This window comes from Oncorhynchus kisutch, linkage group LG17, assembly GCF_002021735.2.
Source record: "Oncorhynchus kisutch isolate 150728-3 linkage group LG17, Okis_V2, whole genome shotgun sequence".
In the NCBI taxonomy this organism is placed as follows: Eukaryota; Metazoa; Chordata; class Actinopteri; order Salmoniformes; family Salmonidae; genus Oncorhynchus; species Oncorhynchus kisutch.
In genome coordinates this window covers 29249975-29274075 of record NC_034190.2, presented here as the reverse complement: position 1 = coordinate 29274075, position 24101 = coordinate 29249975, and the positions used below count along the sequence as shown (strand labels likewise).

Here is a 24101-nt window from a genome sequence, read left to right as displayed (position 1 = left end):
CTGTTTTTTTCATTTTTATCCTGAAAAACTCCCCAGTTTTTAATGATTACAAGCATACCCGTAACATGATGCAGCCACCCCTATGCTTGAAAATATGGAAAGTGGTACTCAGTAATGTGTTGTATTGGATTTTCCTCAAACATAACACTTTGTATTCAGGACAAAAAGTTAATTTATTTTCCAAATTTTTTGCAGTATTACTTTAGTGTCTTGTTGCGAACTAGATGCATGTTTTGCTATATTTTGTATTCTGTACAGGCTTCTTTCTTTTCACTCTGTCAATTAGGTTAGTATTGTGGAGTAAATACAATGTTGTTGATCCGTCCTCAGTTTTCTCCTATCACAGCAATTCAACTCTGTAACTGTGTAGCTGTTTAAACCATTGGCCTCATGGTAAAATCCCTGTGTGGTTACCTTCCTCTCCGGCAACTGAGGTAGGAGGGACGTCTGTGTCTTTATAGTGACTGGGTGTATTGATACACCATCCAAAAGTCTAATTACTATATTCACCATGCTCAAAGGGAAATTCGGTGTCTGCTGATGTTTACCCATCTACCAATAAGTGCCCTTCTTTGCGAGGCATGAGAAAACCTCCCTGGTATTTTTGGTTGAATCTGTACTTGAAATTAACTGCTTGACTGACCTTACAGATAATTGTATGTGTGGGGTAGTCACTCGAACATGGTAAACACCATTATTATGATTTGTTAAGCAAATGCTTACTCCTGTCCTAGGCTTGCCATAACAAAGGGGTTAAATACTTATTGACTCAGCTTTTTTTGGGGGGGGGAACATAATTCCACTTTGACATAATGCGGTATTTATTGTGTGTAGGACAGTGACAAAATATCTCAATTGAATCCATTTTAAATTTAGGCTATAACACATCGACAGAAAAAAGTCAAGGGTTGTGAATACTTTCTGAAGGCACTGTAGGGGATGGAACTATCCCCAAAACATGTTGCTTATTCATGTTTTAAAGGAGGTTTTTCTTTTGTGTGTGTGTGTGTGTGTGTGTGTGCATTCGTGTGTGTGTGTGTGTGTTTAGATGTGCAGGTCCTGCTGATGACAGACATCCTAGTGTTCCTACAGGAAAAAGACCAGAGGTTCATCTTCCCTTGTCTAGTAAGCACACACACACACACACACACACACACACACACACACACACACACACACACACACACACACACACACACACACACACACACTGACAAATACATCAAACAAAAAACACTTGATTATAGAGAGATTTGTTTCGTCACAATTGAATATACTATATGGAAGGTAAGGTAATATAGCAACTACCCTTATTTTTCTCTCTCTTTCTCTTTTCAGGACAAGTCTCCGATCCTCTCCCTGCAGAACCTCATGATTAGGGAGATAGCCAATCAGGAGCGAGGGCTCTTCCTCATCAGTGACTCCTCTCCTCCGGAGATGTACGAGGTCCATGCTGCCTCAAAAGATGACAAGAACACCTGGATACGCATCATACAGCACACTGTCAGCAGGTATATACATAAACACACATACACACACACGCACACAGAGACACACACAAACTGCTCATATCCTCACTATCTTTTCTGTCTCTGCAGTTGTCCTTCCAGGGAAGAGTTCCCACTCATAGAGACTGAAGACAAGGCCCTTCTGAGACGACTGAAAGGTCAGCAATGAACACACACTCATACAGATCTATATGCAATGTAGGGATGGCAAGATTGCGCCAACATACTCGGCGGCCCTATTTATTACTTTATTTGCTCGGGACGTTTATCTTCTGGACATTAGATCGCCTATAAAAGTCACCACAAATTCGACTTCCCAGACCTTGAACCCTTTGTTTTATATTCTGGATAATTTCTTGATTTCTTGTTTAGATGTTTTATTATTTGTGTATTTGTGTTGTATTCTACTGCACTGTTGGAACTAGTAACATAAGCGTTTTGCTCTACCTGCTATAACACATGCAAATCTGTGTACGTGGCCAATACTTTGATTCGATCTGATGTAGGTATAAACGCACTTGTTTGCACATAAGAACTCTGTTTCACTTCTTCTCTACATGACCCTCTGTCAATCTTTCTTCCTCTCTACCTTTCTCCATCGTTCTTTCTCTATCAAACCCTTTGACCATTCCATTCCTTCTTTTCTCTATCTACACGTCTCCCTTTCAAGCTCTATCTCTCTCTCCACCTCTCCCTTCCTCTTCACCCCCCCCCCCTCTATCTCTCCCTCTCTCTACATGGTGCCGACAGTACAACGTGCAATTCTCACTCTGTGTGTAGGAGGACAAGTGTGAAGCCTGCCTCCTACTCAATCCCAGTGGAGGAGCTCGTCAAACTCTCTTTCCATCACAGCTTTTCTGTCTCTCAATTTCACTATCTTGGACTCTCATCTTTCTTGCTCACTTGTACATTCTATTCCTGCACTTCTTCTTTTGTTTTTCTCTCCCTTTGTCTCTCCCTCTTTTCTCTCTCCCTTCTTCCTTTTCTCGATCTCTCACTTATAGCCTACATCCAACTGAACAATGTGTGAATATGATTGCCCCCACTGTTAAGTCAAGAGGTCTTTAGGAAGAGCATCAAGTCAGTCTTTCCCTCTCTCCCCCTCCTCTTTCCCTCCCCCTCTCTTACTCCCTTTCCTTCCCACTTTCTCTCGACTATTTGCTTCTTTCTCCCTACTCCATCTCTTTCTTTCTTCCCCCCCCTCTATCCCCCACCCCTCTCTACCCTACCCATCTTCCTCTTTCCACTTTCATCTCGCCTTCCAGCGGACATCCAGCAGAAGGACCGGGAGGTGCTGGAGCTGCTCCAGGAGCGGGTCACATTGTTCTCGGACCTGGCTGAGGTGACGGGGGGTCAGGAGGTCATGCTGCCGGGGGGCCCCAACTCCCGGAACCTGTTCCGGGCCGACACGCCCCATGCGCCACTCGGCGAGAGATTGCTCACTGATGCCATCGCAGAGGGTGAGGGGTTGGTGGAGGGAGTGGGGGGCAAGGAGATGGAGTGGGAGCAGAGTGAGGGAGAGGGGGGCGATATAGAGTTAGGGCAAGGGAGAGCAAGAGTGGTAGAGCACAAGAGAGTTGTTAAAGGACCAGTGCAGCAGTTTTTGGTCTCAATATCAAATCATTTCTGGGTAACAATTTATTACCTAACAGTTTTCCATAACAATTGTCAACTAAAGTTGCTTTTTAGCAAAAATAAAAAATCAAGCAAAAGTTTTGCTAGGACTGTCTGTGTCTGCGGATCTACCTAATTGGTGGGTCCAAATAGGAAGCATATGTAACCTGAAGACTAGCTGTTGGCAGAGAGGTTTGGAACTCTCTTTGTTATTGTTATCTTGACTTATATTGCCTGGTGATGTTACCAGGAAAGCCACAACTCCACCTATGCAAAACCTGAGGTAAATAATTTTTTCAACTAGCAACTATCAAGAAATAACACTGATCAAGTTTGTTCACACTTTTACAGTTTAGTTTCATCAGCTGTTGTACAATATGATACAGAACACAGGAAAAACAGAATTGAGTGCACTGGGCCTTTAAGCAAATTTAGAGAGGGTTAGACTGGAAGAGAGGAGAAACAGGAAAATATAGAGAGGGTGATAAGAGGGAGCACGATATAGGGAGATGTTGAAACAGAGAGGAGAGCAAGACTAGAGAGGAAAATAAGCAGACAGGAGATAAAGATGGAGAAGCGCAAATAGCCTGTTTAAATGCAGAAACGCAACTGCTACTGTGCTTTCCACTTAACTGACTGCAACAATACTTCAAAGTTGAATTATGGTAGCTATGAAATGCCTTGGCATGTTTTCAGTTGTACTTGGCAATGCACTTAGTCTAAGCATCAACTGTCTATTATTCCTTTACTCAATATTCTACGGATGCATGTGCAATGTGTTGCCACAAAATGGCTGCCAGGTGGTGGTGAAGTTGCCAAACATGCCATACATGTTAGACGACTGACTTCAAAGTTTCCTTCCTTCAAAGTGTACTGTCTGTACAATTAAAGATTAGAACTTATTTTTCAAAGCCTTCGAGCGACATTTACACAAACAGCAAACTATCAACTCATCATCACCCAGACATTGATTGACGTGTACAGTTGTCCAGTTCCCTCCCTACATACAGTGAAGATGGCAATGTCTTCAATGGGTATCATGTGTATGTTTATGAATATCCAATGTTAAATTTGAAGTGGCTGTCAACCACTAGGCTAATGTTGCTCTCATGGAATGTCATTCCTTGAGCACCATACCATAGAAAGTGCTAAATGCATGTGAAATGTCTTGGGGGGGGGGGGGGGGGGTTCTTTCCATTGAGTCTGGATTCTGACAGTGTACATTTGTTTTAGCTTGCCCGCCCATATGGAAAACAATCATACAAATCAAATAAGAATCTTGTATGGCAGGAGAAGATTACTTAAAAATAAAAATAAAATGTTTACAAATAATCTGGTAAAATGTTATGTTTTACCTTAAATGTCAGCGGTTGAAGTCGGAGGTTTACATACAGTTTGTTTGGACTCATTAAAACTCGTTTTTCAACCACTCCACAAATGTCTTGTTAACTATAGTTTTGGCAAGTCAGTTAGGACATCTACTTTGTGCATGACACAAGTCATTTTTCCAACAATTGTTTACAGACAGATTATTTCACTTATAATTCACTGCATCACAATTCCAGTGGGCCAGAAGTTTACATACAAGTTGACTGTGCCTTTAAACAGCTTGGAAAATTCCAGAAAATTATGCCATGGCTTTAGAAGCTTCTGATAGGCTAATTGACATCCTTTGAGTTAATTGGAGGTGTACCTGTGGATGTAGTTCAAGGCCTACTGTCAAACTCAGTGCCTCTTTGCTTTACATCATGGGAAAATCCAAAGAAATCAGCCAAGACTCAGAGAACAATTGTAGACGTCCACAAGTCTGGTTCATAATTTGGAGCAATTTCCAAATGCCTGAAGCATGTTCATCTGTACAAACAATAGTACGCAAGTATAAACACCATGGGACCACACAGCCGTCATACCGCTCAGGAAGGAGACACGTTCTGTGTCCTAGAGATGAACATACTTTGGTGCGAAAAGTGAAAATCAATCCCAGAACAACAGCAAAGGACCATGTGAAGATACTGGAGGATACAGGTACAATAGTATCTATACCAACATTAAAATGAGTCCTATGTCGACATAACCTGAATGGCCGCTCAGCAAGGAAGAAGCCACTGCTCCAAAACCGCCATAAAAAAGCCAAACTACGGTTTGCAACTACACATGGGGAAAAATATTGTACTCTTTGGAGAAATGTCCTCTGGTCTGATGAAACAAAAAGGGGACTGTTTGGCCATAATGACCATCGTTATCTTTGGAGGAAAAAGGGGGAGGCTTGCAAGCCGAAGAACACCATCCCAACCGTGAAGCAGGGGGGTGTCAGCATCATGTTGTTGGGGTGCTTTGCTGCAGGAGGGACTGTTGCACTTCACAAATAGATGACATCATGAGGCTGTAAAATTATGTGGATATATTGAAGCAACATCTCAAGACATCAGTCAGGAAGTTAAAGCTTGGTCGCAAATGGGTCTTCCAAATGGACAATGACCCCAAGCATACTTCCAAAGTTGTGGCAAAATGGCTTAAGGACAACAAAGTCAAGGTATTGGAGTGGCCATCAAAAAGCCCCGACCTCAATCCTACAGAAAACTTGTGGGCAGAACTGAAAAAGCCTGTGCGAGCAAGGTGGCCTACAAACCTGACTCAGTTACACCAGCCCTGTCAGGAGGAATGGGTCAAAATTCACCCAACTTATTGTGGGAAGCTTGTGGAAGGCTACCCAAAACGTTTGACACGAGTTAAATTTAAAGGCAATGCACCCAAATACTAATTCAGTGTATGTAAACTTCTGACCCACTGGGACTGTGATGAAAAAAAATTAAAGCTGCAATAAAACAGTCTCTCTACCATTGTTCTGACACTTCACATTCTTAAAATAAAGTGGTGATCCTTACTGACCTAAGACAGGGACATTTTACGAGGAATGTCAGGAATTGTGAAAAACTGAGTTTAAATGCATTTGGCTAAGGTGTATGTAAACTTCTGACTTCCGACTTGTGTCAATAATTCTCAAACATCTCCTTGTGGACCCCCAGCTGAATACATGATGGTGGTCATTTTCCCACATAGATATGGTACGACATATCTGAGACAAAATAAATGAATTAAACAGTATGAGTCATCAATTAATGTTCTAAGAAAAGTGTATGTATGATAATGTAACCTCTACAAAATAAATGCTTTCCTTATAGGTTTCACATTTTTTCTTTAAGTCAACATATAAAAAACCATGGCAATTACTATCTGAAAATACAATATTGGTAGATACATTTTCATTTTCAAGATTGAGTTTCCATGGTAAGAAAACAATAGGCTTGGTAGCACCTCCTACTGGACAGTTGATTTATCTAAAGATATCCCTTTACTCTCCAATCAAGGATTTTAACCAAGCACAGCCCAACCCTGCTTAGCTTTGATATTTGTCACTGACTACTATCAATGTGCTATCGAGAGAATGATTGTTGAGATATAAATATATTACCAGATACTTATTATATTATTTGTTAGATTATTGTACAAATAATCTTCTTCTGCCATACAAGGTTCTTATTTAAATATTCATGATTTTTTTAAATGTGTGTATTTGAATTTGTGTATTTGCTGCCATATGTATTACATAGAAGTTCCAGGTAGAAAATGTTTATATATCTTGTCCTTGTGGGCGGTGCCCCTCGTGGGCGTAGAGTTCACTTTGCGACCAATGGAATGGTCTAAAATGTAAAAACTCGACCCACACTGTGTCGTAGGTGAGTTCAAATGAATGCACGATACATTTTGTTAAGGCACTGATGATGTGTTGTCTGTCTTTGTGTCTCCCAGTGGATAGGCTGAGTGAGCTACTCCTGGGCTCCACCTTTGAAATGCCTCTGCCCTGCAGTTTCAACGGTCACCCGAACCACACAGGGGCGCTAGTGATCAGTGAGTGACTCCTTTGTGCCATTGATTGACAAGTTGTCTAGTAGTCTAGACTCCATAGCACTGTGAGCAATGATCATTGAGTGACCATTGTGTTTGTTTGTAGACGGTCAGGAGGTGGTTGTCAATGGAACACACGGGACCCCAGCAGCAAAGGTGAGGTCCTAATAATAATAATATGGTAATTTACTGTGGTCGACCAGGCTTAGAACCAAGGTCTCCCATGCGCCACAAAGCCAAGCTAAAGTCATGCGCTGAGCTACAGTAAAGCCAAGTCCTTAGCTCGGGAAGCTAACAGAAGTCTTCGGGACGCAGGCAAGATTGCTCATTGTGAGCATGGTTCATGTGTGGGAATCAAATCAAGGTGTAGACTAACAGTGAAATGCTTACTTATGGGCCCTTTCCAACTGTACAGAGAGAAAAACATTGAAATAATAGAGAAATTATAACACAAGGAATAAATACACAATGAGTAATGATGACTTGGCTATATACATGGGGAACCAGTACCGAGTTGATGTGCAGGGGTATGAGGTAATTGAAGTAGATATGTACAGTACCAGTCAAAAGTTGACCCAACACACCTCCAGGCTTTGTAAGGGCTATTTGACCAAGAAGGATAGTGATGGATTGCTGCATCAGATGACCTGGCCTCCACAATCACCCGATCTCAACCAAATTGAGATGGTTTGGGATGAGTTGGAATGCAGAGTGAAGGAAAAGCAGCCAACAAGAGCTCAGCATTTGTGGGAACTCCTTCAAGACTGTTGGAAAAGCATTCCAGGTGAAGCTGGTTGAAAGAATGCCAAGAGTGTGCAAAGCTGTCATCAAGGTGAAGCGTGCTACTTTGAAGAATCTAAAATATAGAGTATATACCAGGCGGTGACTTTTTGAGGGCCCATGCCGACTCTTTTCAAGAGACGTTGTTGTGCCCTCTTCACGTCTGTGTTGGTGTGTGTGGACCATGACGATTCCTTAGTGATGTGGATACCGAGGAACTTGAAGCTCTCAACCTGCTCCACTACAACTCCGTTGATGTGGATGTGGGAGTGCTCGCCCCTACGTTTCCTGTAGTCCACGATCAGCTCCTTTGTCTTGCTGACATTGAGGGAGAGGTTGTTTTCCTGGAACCACACTTCCAGGTGATCAGGCGTACTACCATCGTATTGGCAGACTTAATGATGATGTTGAGGTTGTGCACGGCCACGCAGTTCTGGGTGAAGGTGAACAGAGAGTACACAAGGGGACTAAGCATGCAGCCCTGAGGGGGCCCGTGTTGAGGGTCACTGTGACAGTGTTGTTGCCTACACTCACCACCTGGGGGCGGCCCGTCAGGAAGTCCAGGATACAGTTGCAGAGGGAGGTGTTTAATCCCAGGGTCCTCTCTCCCTGCCGTCCGGGACAGCTGGTGCTGTCATGCATGGTTTAGGTTGCTAGCCTCAAAGCGACCATAGAAGGTATTTAGCTCATCTGGTAAGCTTGCATCACTGGACAGCGCACTCCTGGGTTTCCATTTGTAATCCGTGATAGTTTGCAAACCCTGCCACATCCGAAGAGCGTCAGAGCCGGTGTAGTAGGATTCAGCTCCTGTGTTGGTAGCACCATGCTTCAACTAACTGATCAAACGGAAATTTGTTGTGAGAATTATTTACCATATACTTTTTATAGGCAGGGTTCAATTCCATATTACACTCTGGAGGTGCCCTAAATAGAAATAGGGGTTTGTACCATCGTTGATATTTGAAGAGGATGTCCGCAGTGATATTTTAGTGCTTATGAGGTTATGGCCCTGATTTGTCATACGAGTGGCACCACAGAGATAAATCAATCCTGTTATGAAGGTTAATTGTGTCAATAACATTGTAGACTGAAGTTCATGGTTAGCTGGCCATTTTACAGTGTCATGTCATCATCCAGCTTCTTTTAGTCTAAGATTGATTTATGTCTGGTGGCAACAGCCCCATGTCTGTCATAAGACAAAATGGGTGTAGACAACATTCCTGCCAACATACTGGTCAACCCAAATAAACAAATATTGAAGATAGATTAGCAGTTCTAGTCATTTTTAATGTATGCTTATGATCGCTTAAAGCTGGGTGATGTTCATTAGAGCAGGGGACCCTTTGAATTAGCAGTGAGACAATTTTTTTATTGGTCACTTTGGTGCCAGTGAAATAAATGTAGCTGGTCATGTTAGTTTTTGGTTCACAATGAGCTTTTCTTTTTATCAATATTTATTCAATTGTTTTGCAACAATTGGTATGCAGACCAGGTATTCAAAAGGTTTGGTCCAAAGTCTTGGTTGAATCTTTGCAATGCACAAATCAGTCATCATGCACTGTTTTGAATTCAACTTTCGTAAGGTTTCCCCCAAAAACCTTTCCAATTAAAATTTGACTGCAGGGTAGACCTACCTGGCAGAATGATATCATGATGATTTGTATCAGTCGTGGGGCATTTGTTTTGCAAACTCTGCCATCACATGAAAACTACACTATACATTGTACAGTACAAAAATACCGCTAGCCAAACACAACGGTCTCTTGATAGGTGCACAGTTGAATTAAGGGGAAACTACACCCTGGCAGAAATATATCATGATGATTTGTATCAATTGCTGGGCATTTGTTTTGCAAACTCTGCCATTACATGTAGCTTACACTGTACATTGTACAGTACAAAAACAAAGCTAGCCAAACACAAGTCTCTTGCTAGTGTACAATTGAATGAAAGAGCAACTACACCCTCCAAATTAAAATTGTTCCCAGACCTCAAAAGTGGTCTCCTGGTGTGGTTTAAGCATTGTTGTAGACTAGTTTTTCTATTAACAAAATAAGTGTGATTTTGAGAATGAAAATCGGGATAAATCTAACCGGGAAAACAGAATTTTCCAAAAGATCAAATTGATTTTATAGGGTCCAATAACTGTGGAGTGACTGTTCAAAATCGCTGACAATAACGACGAAGAGGTAGAACAAGGATCGGACCAAAATGCAGCGTGATGATGATTCATGATATATTTTAATGAAGGAAAACCTATACATACAGAAACTACAAAACTAACGAAAATGAAATAATGAAAACCGAAACAGCCCTATCTGGTGCAAACACAAAGACAGGAACAATCACCCACGAAAACACTCAGAATACACAGAATATGGCTGCCTAAATATGGTTCCCAATCAGAGACAACGATAATCACATGACTCTGATTGAGAACCGCCTCAGGCAGCCATAGACTACGTAGACACCCCACAAAAACCCCTAAGACAAAAACACACCACAATAACCCATGTCACACCCTGGCCTGACAAAATAATTAAAGAAAACACAAAATACTAAGACCAAGGCGTGACAGAATCCCCCCCCCCTAAGGTGCGGACTCCCGGACGCACCTCAAAACCATAGGGAGGGTCCGGGTGGGCGTCTGTCCATGGTGGCGGCTCCGGCTCGGGACGTGGACCCCACTCCATAAATGTCATAGTTCCTCCCCGTCGCGTCCTGGGATAATCCACCCTCGCCGCCGACCATGGCCTAATAGTCCTCACCCAGAACCCCACTGGACTGAGGGGCAGCTCGGGACTGAGGCAGCTCGGGATTGAGGGGTAGCTCGGGACTGAGGGGAAGCTCGGGACTGAGGGGAAGCTCAGGCAGGTAGTTGGCTTTGGCAGATCCTGGCTGGCTGGCGGATCTGGAAGAGTCTGGTTGACTGGCAGATCTGGAAGAGTCTGGTTGACTGGCAGATCTGGAAGAGTCTGGTTGACTGGCAGATCTGGAAGAGTCTGGTTGACTGGCAGATCTGGAAGAGTCTGGTTGACTGGCAGATCTGGAAGAGTCTGGCTGACTGGCAGATCTGGAAGAGTCTGGCTGACTGGCAGATCTGGAAGAGTCTGGCTGACTGGCGGATCTAGCTGCTCTGGCTGCTCCATGCAGACTGGCAGCTCTGGCTGCTCCATGCAGACTGGCAGCTCTATGCAGACTGGCAGCTCGGGCTGCTCTATGCAGACTGACGGCTCTGGCTGCTCTATGCAGACTGACAGCTCTGGCTGCTCTATGCAGACTGGCAGCTCCATGCAGACTGGCAGCTCTGGCTGCACTATGCAGACTGACAGCTCTATGCAGACTGGCATCTCTGGCTGCTCCATGCAACCTGGCAGCTCTGGCTGCTCCATGCAGACTGACAGCTCTGGCTGCTCCATGCAGACTGGCAGCTCTGGCTGCTCCATGCAGACTGGCAGCTCTGGCTGCTCCACGCAGACTGGCAGCTCTGGCTGCTCCATGCAGACTGGCAGCTCCATGCAGACTGGCAGCTCTGGCTGCTCCATGCAGACTGGCAGCTCTGGCTGCTCCATGCAGACTGGCAGCTCTGGCTGCTCCATGCAGACTGACGGCTCTGGCTGCTCTATGCAGACTGACAGCTCTGGCTGCTCTATGCAGACTGGCAGCTCGGGCTGCTCTATGCAGACTGACGGCTCTGGCTGCTCTATGCAGACTGACAGCTCTGGCTGCTCTATGCAGACTGGCAGCTCCATGCAGACTGGCAGCTCTGGCTGCACTATGCAGACTGACAGCTCTATGCAGACTGGCATCTCTGGCTGCTCCATGCAACCTGGCAGCTCTGGCTGCTCCATGCAGACTGACAGCTCTGGCTGCTCCATGCAGACTGGCAGCTCTGGCTGCTCCATGCAGACTGGCAGCTCTGGCTGCTCCACGCAGACTGGCAGCTCTGGCTGCTCCATGCAGACTGGCAGCTCCATGCAGACTGGCAGCTCTGGCTGCTCCATGCAGACTGGCAGCTCTGGCTGCTCCATGCAGACTGGCAGCTCTGGCTGCTCCATGCAGACTGACAGCTATGGCTGCTCCATGCAGACTGACAGCTATGGCTGCTCCATGCAGACTGACAGCTCAGGCTGCGCTGAACAGGCAGGAGAGTCCGGCAGCGCTGGAGAGAAGGAAGGCTCTGGCTGCGCTAAACAGGCGGGAGATTCCGGCAGCGCAGGAGAGGAGAAAGGCTCCGACAGCGCTGAACAGGCGGGAGACTCCGGTAGCGCTGGAGAGGCGAGGCGCACTGTAGGCCTGATGCGTGGTGCTGGCACTGGTGGAACTGGATAGAGAACACGCACAGGAAGCCTGGTGCGGGGAGCTGCCACCGGAGCACTGGTGTGTAGAGGTGGCTCTGGATAGACCGGACCGTGCAGGCGCACTGGAGCTCTTGAGCACCAAGCCTGCCCAACCTTACCTTGCTCGATGCCCACTCTAGCCCGGCCAATACGAAGAGCTGGTATGAACCGCACCGGGCTATGCACCCGCACTGGAAACGCCGTGCGCTCCATAGCATAACACGGTGCCTGCCCGGTCTCTTTAGCCCCCCGGTAAGCACAGGGAGTTTGCGCAGGTCTCCTACCTGGCATAGCCATACTCCCTGTGAGCCCCCCCCCCCCCCCAAGATATTTTTGGGGCCGACTCTCAGGATTCCATCCGCGTCGCTGTGCTGCCTCCTCATACCAGCGCCTCGCCGCTTTCACCACCTCCAGTTCTTCCTTGGGGCGGCGATATTCTCCAGGCTGAGCCCAAGGTCCTTCACCGTCCAGTTCGTCCTCCCATGTCCAGTCCCTCTCTCGCTGCACCTTGGTGCGGCTACACTCCCCTGGTTTAGCCCAGGGTCCTCTCCCGTCGAGGATTTCCTCCCAAGTCCAGAAATTCTTGTCGCGCTGCTCCTGCTGCCGCTGTTGCCTGTTACCACGCCACTTGGTCCGGGTGTGGTGGGTGATTCTGTAACGGCTTTCTTCTATCTCCTCCTCTGACGAAGAAGTAGAACAAGGATCGGACCAAAATGCAGCGTGATGATGATTCATGATATATTTTAATGAAGGAAAACCTATACATACAGAATCTACAAAACTAACGAAAATGAAATAATGAAAACCGAAACAGCCCTATCTGGTGCAAACACAAAGACAGGAACAATCACCCACGAAAACACTCACAGAATATGGCTGCCTAAATATGGTTCCCAATCAGAGACAACGATAATCACCTGACTCTGATTGAAAACCGCCTCAGGCAGCCATAGACTACGTAGACACCCCACAAAAACCCCTAAGACAAAAACACACCACAATAACCCATGTCACACCCTGGCCTGACCAAATAATTAAAGAAAACACAAAATACTAAGACCAAGGCGTGACAATTAGGGCATTTGCAATGTCCATGTAGTCCCTCCCTGTTTCAGTCCGATTTCTGTTTGGTGCCTAATGAATATGACCTTATGTTTGAAGTTTCAAGTGAGTTTTTATAGCTTGACAGCTCTGTTTCAGGCAGTGCCATGGAGTATCCATGGCAACGTACATTTTTCCAATCACCATTCTTTTCTTAAGCCTAACTCTATTCTGAAATGTAATTATAATTATAGGAATGTTTCACAATAAGACCCTACTGGTTTCCTTAGAAAAATATTCATAAATTGCAAAAGTTGAAAAGTATTTTGTTAGCAAACATTTTTCACCTCCACCAAAGGAATGGAATTTCTATTGTGATATGAAGCAATGCTATACTACAGTCAATCAGTGAGTAATTTGCTTACTTTAATGGCATTTTAAATCTCAATATGTGATATGAGGATCATACAGGTACTATGCATAGTTGAAAGTATTATTATGTTTGCATGAAACACTTATCTGTTTAGCTCTGTGGCATTAATTGGTGTTTCTTTTATAAAAAATGTCTTATACCAATTCATCTGATATTGCTTTGTGAATAAACAATTGTTTCGACATTTAAGTGTTGATTAAGATAATAGTATTTCAAATTTCCCAGGACCGGAATGGGAATCAGGCTGGAGATAGGCCCTCAACTGAGGTACAGTGGTCAATGCACACTGAATCCACACTATCTTATAATGAACTACTGTCACTTTATCCATACATGTCTAACTAGCTAACAAAGAACCCATTGAAATATTTGGCTAGAGATGGCGAGAGGTTGTGTGTCTGTGTTGTGGAGATGTCTGCGTGTGCCTGTTTGTGTAGCCTATGAGATAGAGCAAGGTACGGTGTATTCAGATAGTATTCAGACCCCTTGACTTTTCCCACATTTTGTTACATTACATCCTTATTCTAAAATGCATTACATTTTCCCCCCTCATCAATCTACACACAATACCCCATAATGATAAAGCAAAAACAAATATTAGAAATATTTGCAAATGTATTAAAATAAAGAACTGATATCACATTTACAAAAGTATTCAGACCCTTTACTCTGTACTTTGTTGATGCACCTTTGGCAGCGATTACAGCACACCTGTATTTGAAGAGCTTCTCCCATTCTTCTCTGCAGATCCTCTCAAGCTCTGTCAGGTAGGATGGGGACCGTTGCTGCACAGTTATTTTCAGGACTTGGCTGTGTGCTTAGAGTCGTTGTCCTGTTGGAAGGTGAACCTTCGCCCCAGTCTGAGGTCCTGAGCGCTCTGGAGCAGGTTTTCAACAAGGATCTCTCTGTACTTTGCTCCGTTCATCTTTGCCTCGAACCTGACTAGTCTCCCAGTCCCTGCTGCTGAAAAACATCCCCACAGCATGATGCTGCCACCACCATGCTTCACCGTAGGGATGGTGCCAGGTTTCCTCTAGATGTGACGCTTGGCATTCAGGCCAAGTTCAATGTTGGTTTCATCAGACCAGAGAATCTTGTTTCTCATGGTCTGAGAGTCTTTGGGTGCCTTTTGGCAAACTCCAAGCGGGCTATCATGTGCCTTTTACTGAGGATTGGCTTCCGTCTGGCCACTTTACCATAAAGGCCTGATTGGTGGAGTACTGCAATAATGGTTGTCCTTCTAGAATGTTCCCCCATCTCCAGAGAGGAACTCTGGAGCTCTGTCAGAGTGACCATTGGGTTCTTGGTCACCTCCCTGACCAAGGCCCTTCCCCGTCAATTGCTCAGTTTGGCCGGGTAGCCAGCTCTAGGAAGAGTCTTGGTGGTTCCAAACTTCTTCTGTTTAAGAATGATGGAGTCCACTGTGTTCTTGGGGACCTTCAATGCTGCTTACATCTTTTGGTACCCTTCCCCAGATCTGTGCCTCGACAAAATCCTGTCTCGGAGCTCTATGGACAATTCCTTCGACCTCATGGCTTGGTTTTTGCTCTGACATGCACTGTCAAAGTGGGACCTTATATAGACAGGTGTGTGCCTTTCCAAATCATGTCCAATCAATTGAACTTACCACAGGTGAACTCAAATCAAGTTGTAGAAACATCAAGGATGATCAATGGAAACAGGATGCACCTGAGCTCAATTTCGAGTCTCTTACCAAAGGGTCTGAATACTTATGTAAATAAGGTATATCGCTTTGTCATTATGGGGCATTGTGTGTAGATTTTTAAAAAAAATCAATTTTAGAATAAGGCTGTAAGGTTGTGGAAAAAGTCAAGGGGTCTGAATACTTCCCGAAGGCACTGTATATGCTCTTAATGGCATTGACATATTTATTTTATAACTGATGGTGTATGTTTTTCAGGAAGCGTATCAGAGGCTGGTCAACCTTAGTGCCTACCTTCATGCCCTCCAGGTCAGTGAATGTGTCTCTTTGTACCAAACCTGAGTCGAATACAAATGTCAAATATCTTCAAAATTCTTGACTGTATTTGAGGTGCTCTTTATTTAACCGAGTTTGCATTTTCGGGACTATTTAATTGGTTCTTAATGTGCTGAAGTATTTGAGAGTCTTTGACCCATATTTCCAGTTTTGCAGTAGACTTGCTTAGGCTTCTGCTTGTTTTAATCAGCTTGAATAGTAATGTATTACTCACAGTTGATAAAGTATTTTCTATTGTGACATCTATAAATGTATTCCTATCTATAGCTTGTGCCTTCATTCCTGTAGATCAAACAAAAATAAAAGTTTATTGGTTGCGTACACAGATTTGCGGATGTTATTGCAGGTGAAATTACTGCAGTAACACCTAGCAATAAAATAACTATACACATATATTCCAGAAATGAAAAAACAAAGTTATAGGATGAGCCATGACTATAATACAGTATATATATATGCAGGGTAGAGTACTGGGTGGTAGCCAGCTAGAACAGCTAGAACAGGTTCAGGGCAGGGTACTGAGCTGAGGCCGGCTAGTGGTGACATTTAACACTCTGATGGCCTGGAGATACTCCCGTCACATTTGTATTTTAGCTATATTTAACTAGGCAAGTCAGTTAAGAACAAATTCTTATTTTCAATGACGGCCTAGGAACAGTAGGTTAACTACCTTGTTCAGGGGCAGAACAACCAATGTATTTTTCCTTGTCAGCTCGGGGATTCAATCTTGCAACCTTTCGGTTACTAGTACAACGCTCTAACCACTAGGCTACCCTGCCACCCCAATGACATGGAGTCAGCAATGCTACCACTAGATCAGTCTCCTCATATCTCACTCCATTCCCTTCTAACTTATTCTCCTTCTCCCAGGGCACCGTGATCAAGCAGGACTCCATCCTGGAGCTCTGCCTGCGCTCTGAAGGCCCACCAGTCGACACCCCGACCACGCCCACCGGACGGGTCTGGCACTCCCTGTCACGTGACGCGGGCATGGCTGAGGCCAGCACGGGGGTGGCCATCGGGGAGCTGGCCCTGCTCCAGAGGCAGCACAGCCTCCTGCAGGAGGAGCTCAGTAGGCTGCGGGGTACCGAGGGCCGCCTGAGGGATAGCGAAAAGGCCCGCGCCCAGCTGGAGAGGCAGGTCCGCGACATGAAGGCCCACAGTGCCACTATGATGGACAGTGTGGGAACTGCAGGCTCAGAGCAGGTATGGGCAACTTTGATGGGGGTGGGGGGGCCACAAAAAATCTGATCTCATCATGAGGGGCTGCAGTTGCTCGCGGGTCTGCGTACCCCCCCCACCCCCCCCCCCCCCCCCCACCCCACATTGCGAGCAAAACATTTTAGTGACCCCCCTCTTGACAGTGGAGATGGAAAAAAATCAGTTAGAGTACATTTGCTGCAATTCGACACATTCTGCCATGGGGCCGAGAGGAAAATGGTCTGTTTTACAGCTTATTCCTGAACTTCTACACATTTTGCCATAGGGTGGGAGAAATGTTTGCAGTTTTTAATATATCTGAGTGAGACTGACTAACAAAATCAATGGGGGGCCTCACAGCCCATTCGACCATGATAACAAGTTTACATAGCTGGGTGCTAAACTAACTTAGCAATCAAAAAAATGTAGCTGACTTGGGCTAATTGACTATCAGTGACTGACAACAGAAATACTGCTGATGCACAACCACATTTCAAAATTGCACCTTGTGTATTTTACTATTCCAACTCGCAACAGTAAGTTTAGACACCAACTCTGACACTGTGGGTAGTTGCACTTAGCTTAACTATAGGGAGTACACTGATTTTTACCAAGGTCATTGTTGTAGATGAGAATCTGATAATGGGAATATGCTCTCAATCATCTGAGTTGAGTAAATGCCTTCAGAAAGTATTCATACCTCTTGACTTATTCTACAATTTGTTGTTACAGCCTTTCTCACCCATTTTTTTCTCACCACACAATTGCCCATAATGACAAAGTTGAGCTAATTTATTGAAAATGAAATATCTAATTTACATAAGTATTCTCACCCCTGAGTCAATAGAATCACCTTTGGCAACGATTACATCTAAGTGTCTTTTTTTGGGTAAGTTTCTAAGAGCTTTGCACACCTGGATTGTAGAATATTTGCACATTATTCTTTAAAAAATTATTCAAGCTCTGTGTTGGTTGTTGATCATTGCTAGACAGCCATTTTCAAGACTTGCCATAGATTTTCAAGATATATTTCAGTCAAAACTGTAACTCGGCGACAAAGGTACATTCAATGTCATCTTGGTAAGCAACTCCAGTGTATATTTGGCCTTGTGTTTTAGGTTATTGTCCTGCTGAAAGGTGAATTTGTCTCCCGGTGTCTGTTGGAAAGCAGGCTGAACCAGGTTTTTGCCTAAAATTAGCTCTATTCTCATTTATTTTTATCCTAAAAAACTCCCTAGCCCTTGCTGATGACAATCAATCAATCAAATGTATTTATAAAGCCCTTTTTACATCACAAAGTGCTATACAGAAACCCAGCCTAAAACCCCAAACAGCAAGCAATTCAGATGTAGAAGCACGGTGGCTAGGAAAAACTCCCTAGAAAGGCAGGAAACTTGGAAGAAACCTAGAGAGGAACCAGGCTCTGAGGGGAGGCCAGTCCTCTTCTGGCTGTGCCGGGTGGAGATTATAACAGTACATGGTCAAGATGTTCAAACGTTCACAGATGACCAGCAGGGTCAAATAATAATAATCACAAGCATACCCATAACATGATGCAGTCACCACCATGCTTGAAAATATGAAGGGTGGTACTCAAACATAATGCAAAACATAATGCTTTGTATTCAGGACATAAAGTAAATTTTACTTTAATGCCTTATTGCAAACAGGATCCATGTTTTGGAATATGTTTTATTCTGTAGAGGCTTCCTTTTCACACTGTCACTTAGTATTTTGGAGTAACTACAATGTTGTTGATCCATCCTCAGTTTTCTTCTATGACAGCCATTAAACTCTGTAACTGTTTTAAAGTGATCATTGGCCTCATGGTGAAATCCCTGAGCGGTTTCTTAACTGAATTAGGAAGGACGCCAGTATCTATGTATTGACACACTATCCAAAGTGTAATTAATAAATTCACCATGCTCAAAGGGATATTGATTTTTTTTACCCATCTACCAATAGGTGCTTTTCTTTACGAGGCAATGGAAAACTTCCCTGGTCTTTGTGGTTGAATCTGTGTTTGAAATTCACTGCTCGACTGAGAGACCTTGCAGATAATTGTATGTGTGCGGTAGTCATTTAAAATAATGTTGAACACTATTATTCACAATATTTTTACTCCTGAACGTATTTAGGCATGCCATAGCAAAGGGGTTTAATACTTATTGAAAACATTTCAAGTTTTCATTTTTTATTAACTTGTAACATTTTTATTGGGGTGTATAGTCAGTCCAGTGACACAAAATCTGAATTTAATACATGTTTCATTCAGGCTGTACAAAATGTGGAAGAAGTCAAGGGATCTGAATACTTTCTGAAGGCACTGGAGGTTATATATTAGCCAAATATAGGAAAAAAAGTGTCAGTAGGTGTCACAATTGATCTGGTGTGTCGTTCCACTTGTCATCTTGCCTAGGCTCCACCCCTTCGCAGAGCAAGTGAAACCAACGCAGACACCCAATTGGCCAGCCAGGAGTCAATCGAGCATTTGGAAGGGCATCATGATGGCAGTGACCTGGAGGTGGAGGTGACGTCAGATGAGGAGGAGGAGGAGGCCAAAGTATCACCGCGCTCGGAGAGTCCCCATGGTGTGTAAAGAGTCTTAGTAAACAACACTTCCAAGTGTACAGTCAAGGTTTTGAGAATGACACAAATATTAATTTTCACAACGTTTGCTGCTTCAGTGTCTTTAGATATTTTTGTCAGATGTTACTATGGAATACTGAAGTATAACTACAAGCATTTCATAAGTGTCAAAGGCTTTTATTGACAATTACATAAAGTTGATGCAAAGAGTCAATATTTGCAGTGTTGACCCTTCTTTTTCAAGACCTCTGCAATCCACCCTGGCATGCTGTCAATTCTGGGCCACATCCTGACTGATGGCGGCCCATTCGTGCATAATCAATGCTTGGAGTTTGTCCGAATTTGTGGGTTTTTGTTTGTCCACCCGTCTCTTGAGGATTGACCAGAAGTTCTCAATGGGATTAAGGTCTGGGGAGTTTCCTGGCCATGGACCCAAAATATCAATGTTTTGTTCCCCGAGCCACTTAGTTATCACTTTTGCCTTATGACAAGCTGCTCCATCATGCAGGAAAAGGCATTGTTAGTCACCAAACTGTTCCTGGATGGTTAGGAGAAGTTGCTCTCTGAGGATGTGTTGGTACCATTCTTTATTCATGGCTGTGTTCTTAGGGAAAATTGTGAGTGAGCCCACTCCCTTGGCTGAGAAGCAACCCCACACATGAATGGTCTCAGGATACTTTGGCATGACACAGGGCTGATGGTTGCGCTCACCTTGTCTTCTCCAGACAAGCTTTTTTTCTGGATGCCCCAAACAATCTGAAAGGGGATTCATCAGAGAAAATGACTTTACCCCAGTCCTCAGCAGTCCAATCCCTGTACCTTTTGCAGAATATCAGTCTATCCCTGATGTTTTTCCTGGAGAGAAGTGGCTTCCTTGCTGCCCTTCTTGACACCAGGCCATCCTCCAAAAGTCTTTGCCTCACTGTGCGTGCAGATGCACTCACACTTGCCTGCTGCCATTCCTGAGCAAGCTCTGTACTGGTGGTGCCCCAATCCCGCAGCTGAATAAAATTTAGGAGACAGTCCTGGCACTTGCTGGACTTTCTTTGGCACCCTGAAGCCTTCTTCACAACAATTGGACCGCTCTCCTTGAAGTTCTTGATGATCCGATAAATGGTTGATTTAGGTGCAATCTTACTGGCAGCAATATCCTTGCCTGTGAAGCCCTTTTTGTGCAAAGCAATGATGACGGCACGTGTTTCCTTGCAGTTAAGCATGGTTGACAGAGGAAGAACAATGAATCCAAGCACCACCCTCCTTTTGATGCTTCCAGTCTGTTATTCAAACTCAATCAGCATGACAGAGTGATCTCCAGCCTTGTCCTTGTCAACACTCACATCTTTGTTAACGTGAGAATCACTGACATGATGTCAGCTGGTCTTTTTGTGACAGGGCTGAAATGCATTGGAAATGTTTTTTGGGGAGACTTTGTTCAAATTAATATTTGTGTCAAAACTTTTGGCCACGACTGTAAACAATGAGTAGACAATGCACCAGAATATTAAATAGCCTTTTAAATGACTAAAACATCACCCATAATATTATTTCTGATAAAAAGGCTAAAAACAATTCTCATGTCAAACTACCAGGAAGTCTGAAAAGACAGACTGAGTGGGCGGGAGCTAGTAGGCTGAGCTCACCTTGACTGGCGGTTCTTTGAAAATATTAATTGAAAATATATACATATATATATATATATATATATATATATATATATATATATATATATATATATATATACACACACACACGTATATACACACACACACACATTACAGTTAACTAGTCCAACACTCTAACCACCTGATTACATTGCACTCCAAGAGGAGACTGCCTGTTACGCGAATGCAGTAATAAGCCAAGGTAAGTTGCTAGCTAGCATTAAACTTATCTTATAAAAAACTATCAATCAATCAATCATAATCACTAGTTAACTATACATGGTTGATGATATTACTAGTTAATCTAGCGTGTCCTGCGTTGCATATAATCGATGCGGTGCGTATCGATTATATATCGTTGCTCCAATGTGTACCTAACCATAAACAGCAATGCCTTTCTTAAAATCAATACACAGATGTATATATTTTTAAACCTGCATATTTAGCTAAAAGATATCCAGGTTAGCAGGCAATATTAACCACAGAGTCAGTGTATATGCAACAGTTTGGGCCGTCTAATTTGCCAGAACATTACGTAATTATGACATAACATTGAAGGTTGTGCAATGTAACAGGAATATTTAGACTTATGGATGCCACCCGTTAGATAAAATACGGAACGGTTCCGTATTTCACTGAAAGAATAAACGTCTTGTTTTCGAGATGATCGTTTCTGGGATACGGCCATATTAATGACCTAAGGCTCGTATTTCTGTGTGTTATCATGTTATAACTAAGTCTATGATTTGATAGAGCAGTCTGACTGAGAGGTGGTAGGCAGCAGCAGGCTCGTAAGCATTCATTCAAACAGCACTTTCGTGTGTTTTGCCAGCAGCTTTTCGCAATGCTTCAAGCATTGAGCTGTTTATGACTTCCAGCTAAGCTGGAACACTAGCGCGAGCTAGTGAGTTATTTTTTGTTGTTTACATTTTAACTATCAGCAACGTGGGCCAACAATAATAGTGAAGCAGGCATTGTGACGTAGAACAATAGACTGGGAATAGAACGTTCGGAAGGCAAGTTGGTGCCACGGTGCTCAATAGAACTAATAGGAGCTGGCAGGTTAAAAATGCCCTAAAATAAGGCCTGTTTTTTCGTGATTACTTCAAACAACAAAAAGCAGCAAAATATGAAATATAAAGAAATACACAATTCCCAACAGGGGATATTCCCCTGTAGTATAATTATATTGAAATGTGCTTTAGCAGAGATAGGCTTACCTCTTTCCTCTCCATAATGCTAATGCAAGCCCACACACAGTTTTATATAACACATCAATTTTGTGATGAGGCACAAATTGTCTCTTTCTGGAACACACACAACATCGCTGCCCTTCTCACCTCGTGTTCTCTCTCTGGGTGTGCATGCGAACAACTCACATCCCTCTGCTTCTCTCAGTGTTTGTGTGTGGGTGGAGATGTCTTTCCAGGGCTAGCGCTGAGCGCCATCATTCTACCCCCTGTTGAAAGAGAGAGAGATCAAAGTAAAGGAATGCACTACACCAATGCCCACCGGAGAAAAAGACTACAGTACCCTCCAAGTGTGCATGAAAATAACCTGTTTGTCACTATTCGAAAGAACCTGTCATTAACCACCATCTCTGGCATCATAATAAAGACCCTGGTGTTTGCTTTGATATAAATTGTTTATTTGCAAATGGTCTCTTTACTCAGATCTTCAGGACATTCCAGAGGAGAGTGAAGCCACAGCAGAAGTACCACGAGAGCCTGACGTGTCACACTGCTCCCCTACTCTCAAAAATAGGCCGACGAGGACAACAGAACTGAACTTGAAATAGTCTTCCTCTTTTTACACTTAAAAGGAAGTATCATATTCATTTTCAAATATATATATATATATATATATATTTGTTTCGTGGCTTTTGCTTTACAGTACACGACCAGTGGCAATATGTGACTACGCTATTCTTTTATGTTTCTCGATTGGGATTATTTGGATTTATACGGCTCCCTTTGGGAATCGATGCTGGACTTATTCATGCCACCTATTAAAGTGGCATGAATAACAGGAAGGGAGTTATGCAATGATGATTTTCCAAAGAAGAATATGCAGGAAATGGACAGCAAATATAAAAGCAGTGAATGGGATAACCAAAGCTGATGGGGTTTTGTCTAAGTGAATGGGACACTGCTTTAATAATGGTTGGGTAGCTGCTTCTTTGCATTAGGATGTTGGATGTGGATGTGTATATATAGCAGGTTTGTGCTGAGACACATGGATATGCACAAACACACACCACAGACACACACGGTCATACATGCTCTCACACACACACACATTTGAGTCCTTTACATTTCCATAATTAGGATTATCTAATTCTCAACGCTGTTTATGATGCTAATAATTTGTTTATTTATTCTTCCTTCCTTATTTAAGCAGGTAAGTTAAGACCTCTCATGACACAGGCCAAACATTAGAGTGACTGTATAAGAATGAGGTAGCACTGTATTTCTCTCCCCTGATTACCATGTTTTTACTTAGAAACCACATGGCAACAGCATAATGACAATTATTATTACAAAATTACTTTCTTACTTACCCACTGGTTTGTGGTTCATTTCCTGCAGGGATCACATACATATACTTTAAATGCTCAAAGTAATGTAACTCGCTTCATGGCACATAAACTACCGTACAAAAGTTTGGGATCACTTTGAAATTTCCTTGTTTTTGAAAGAAAAGCCTTTTTTTGTCCATTTAAAATAACATCAAATTGATCAGAAATACAGTGTAGACATTGTTAATGTTGTAAATGACTATTGTAGCTGGAAATGGCTGATTGTTAATGGAATATCTACATAGGCGCACAGAGGCCCATTATCAGCAACCATCACTCCTGTGTTCCAATGCCACGTTGTGTTAGCTAATCCAAGTTAATCATTTTTAAAGGCTAATTGATCACTAGATAAACCTTTTGCAATTATGTTAGCACAGCTGAAAACTGTTGTTCTGATTAAAGAAGCAATAAAACTGGCCTTCTTTAGACTAGTTGAGTTTCTGGAGCATCAG

General features: G+C 43.4%; 1 protein-coding gene across 8 annotated transcripts in view; it reads left to right on the top strand.

Moving 5' to 3' along the window:
- The window catches only part of LOC109907414 (rho guanine nucleotide exchange factor 2), an 86240-nt gene extending 63025 nt beyond the window's left edge, over positions 1–23215 (top strand). For 5 of the 8 annotated variants that reach the window (XM_031793516.1, XM_031793515.1, XM_031793519.1 and 2 more), the window contains 10 exons: positions 1049–1125; positions 1339–1666; positions 2774–2968; positions 6933–7031; positions 7135–7184; positions 13848–13889; positions 15544–15594; positions 16492–16827; positions 19241–19412; positions 22745–23215. In XM_031793516.1, coding sequence (XP_031649376.1) covers positions 1049–1125; positions 1339–1666; positions 2774–2968; positions 6933–7031; positions 7135–7184; positions 13848–13889; positions 15544–15594; positions 16492–16827; positions 19241–19412; positions 22745–22869 — 1475 coding nt within the window. In that variant the 3' untranslated portion in view covers positions 22870–23215. The remainder of the gene's footprint in view (positions 1–1048; positions 1126–1338; positions 1667–2773; positions 2969–6932; positions 7032–7134; positions 7185–13847; positions 13890–15543; positions 15595–16491; positions 16828–19240; positions 19413–22744) is intronic. The other 3 variants (XM_031793517.1, XM_020505358.2, XM_031793518.1) reach the window with 2 other exon arrangements.
- Positions 23216–24101: the final 886 nt, after the last annotated feature.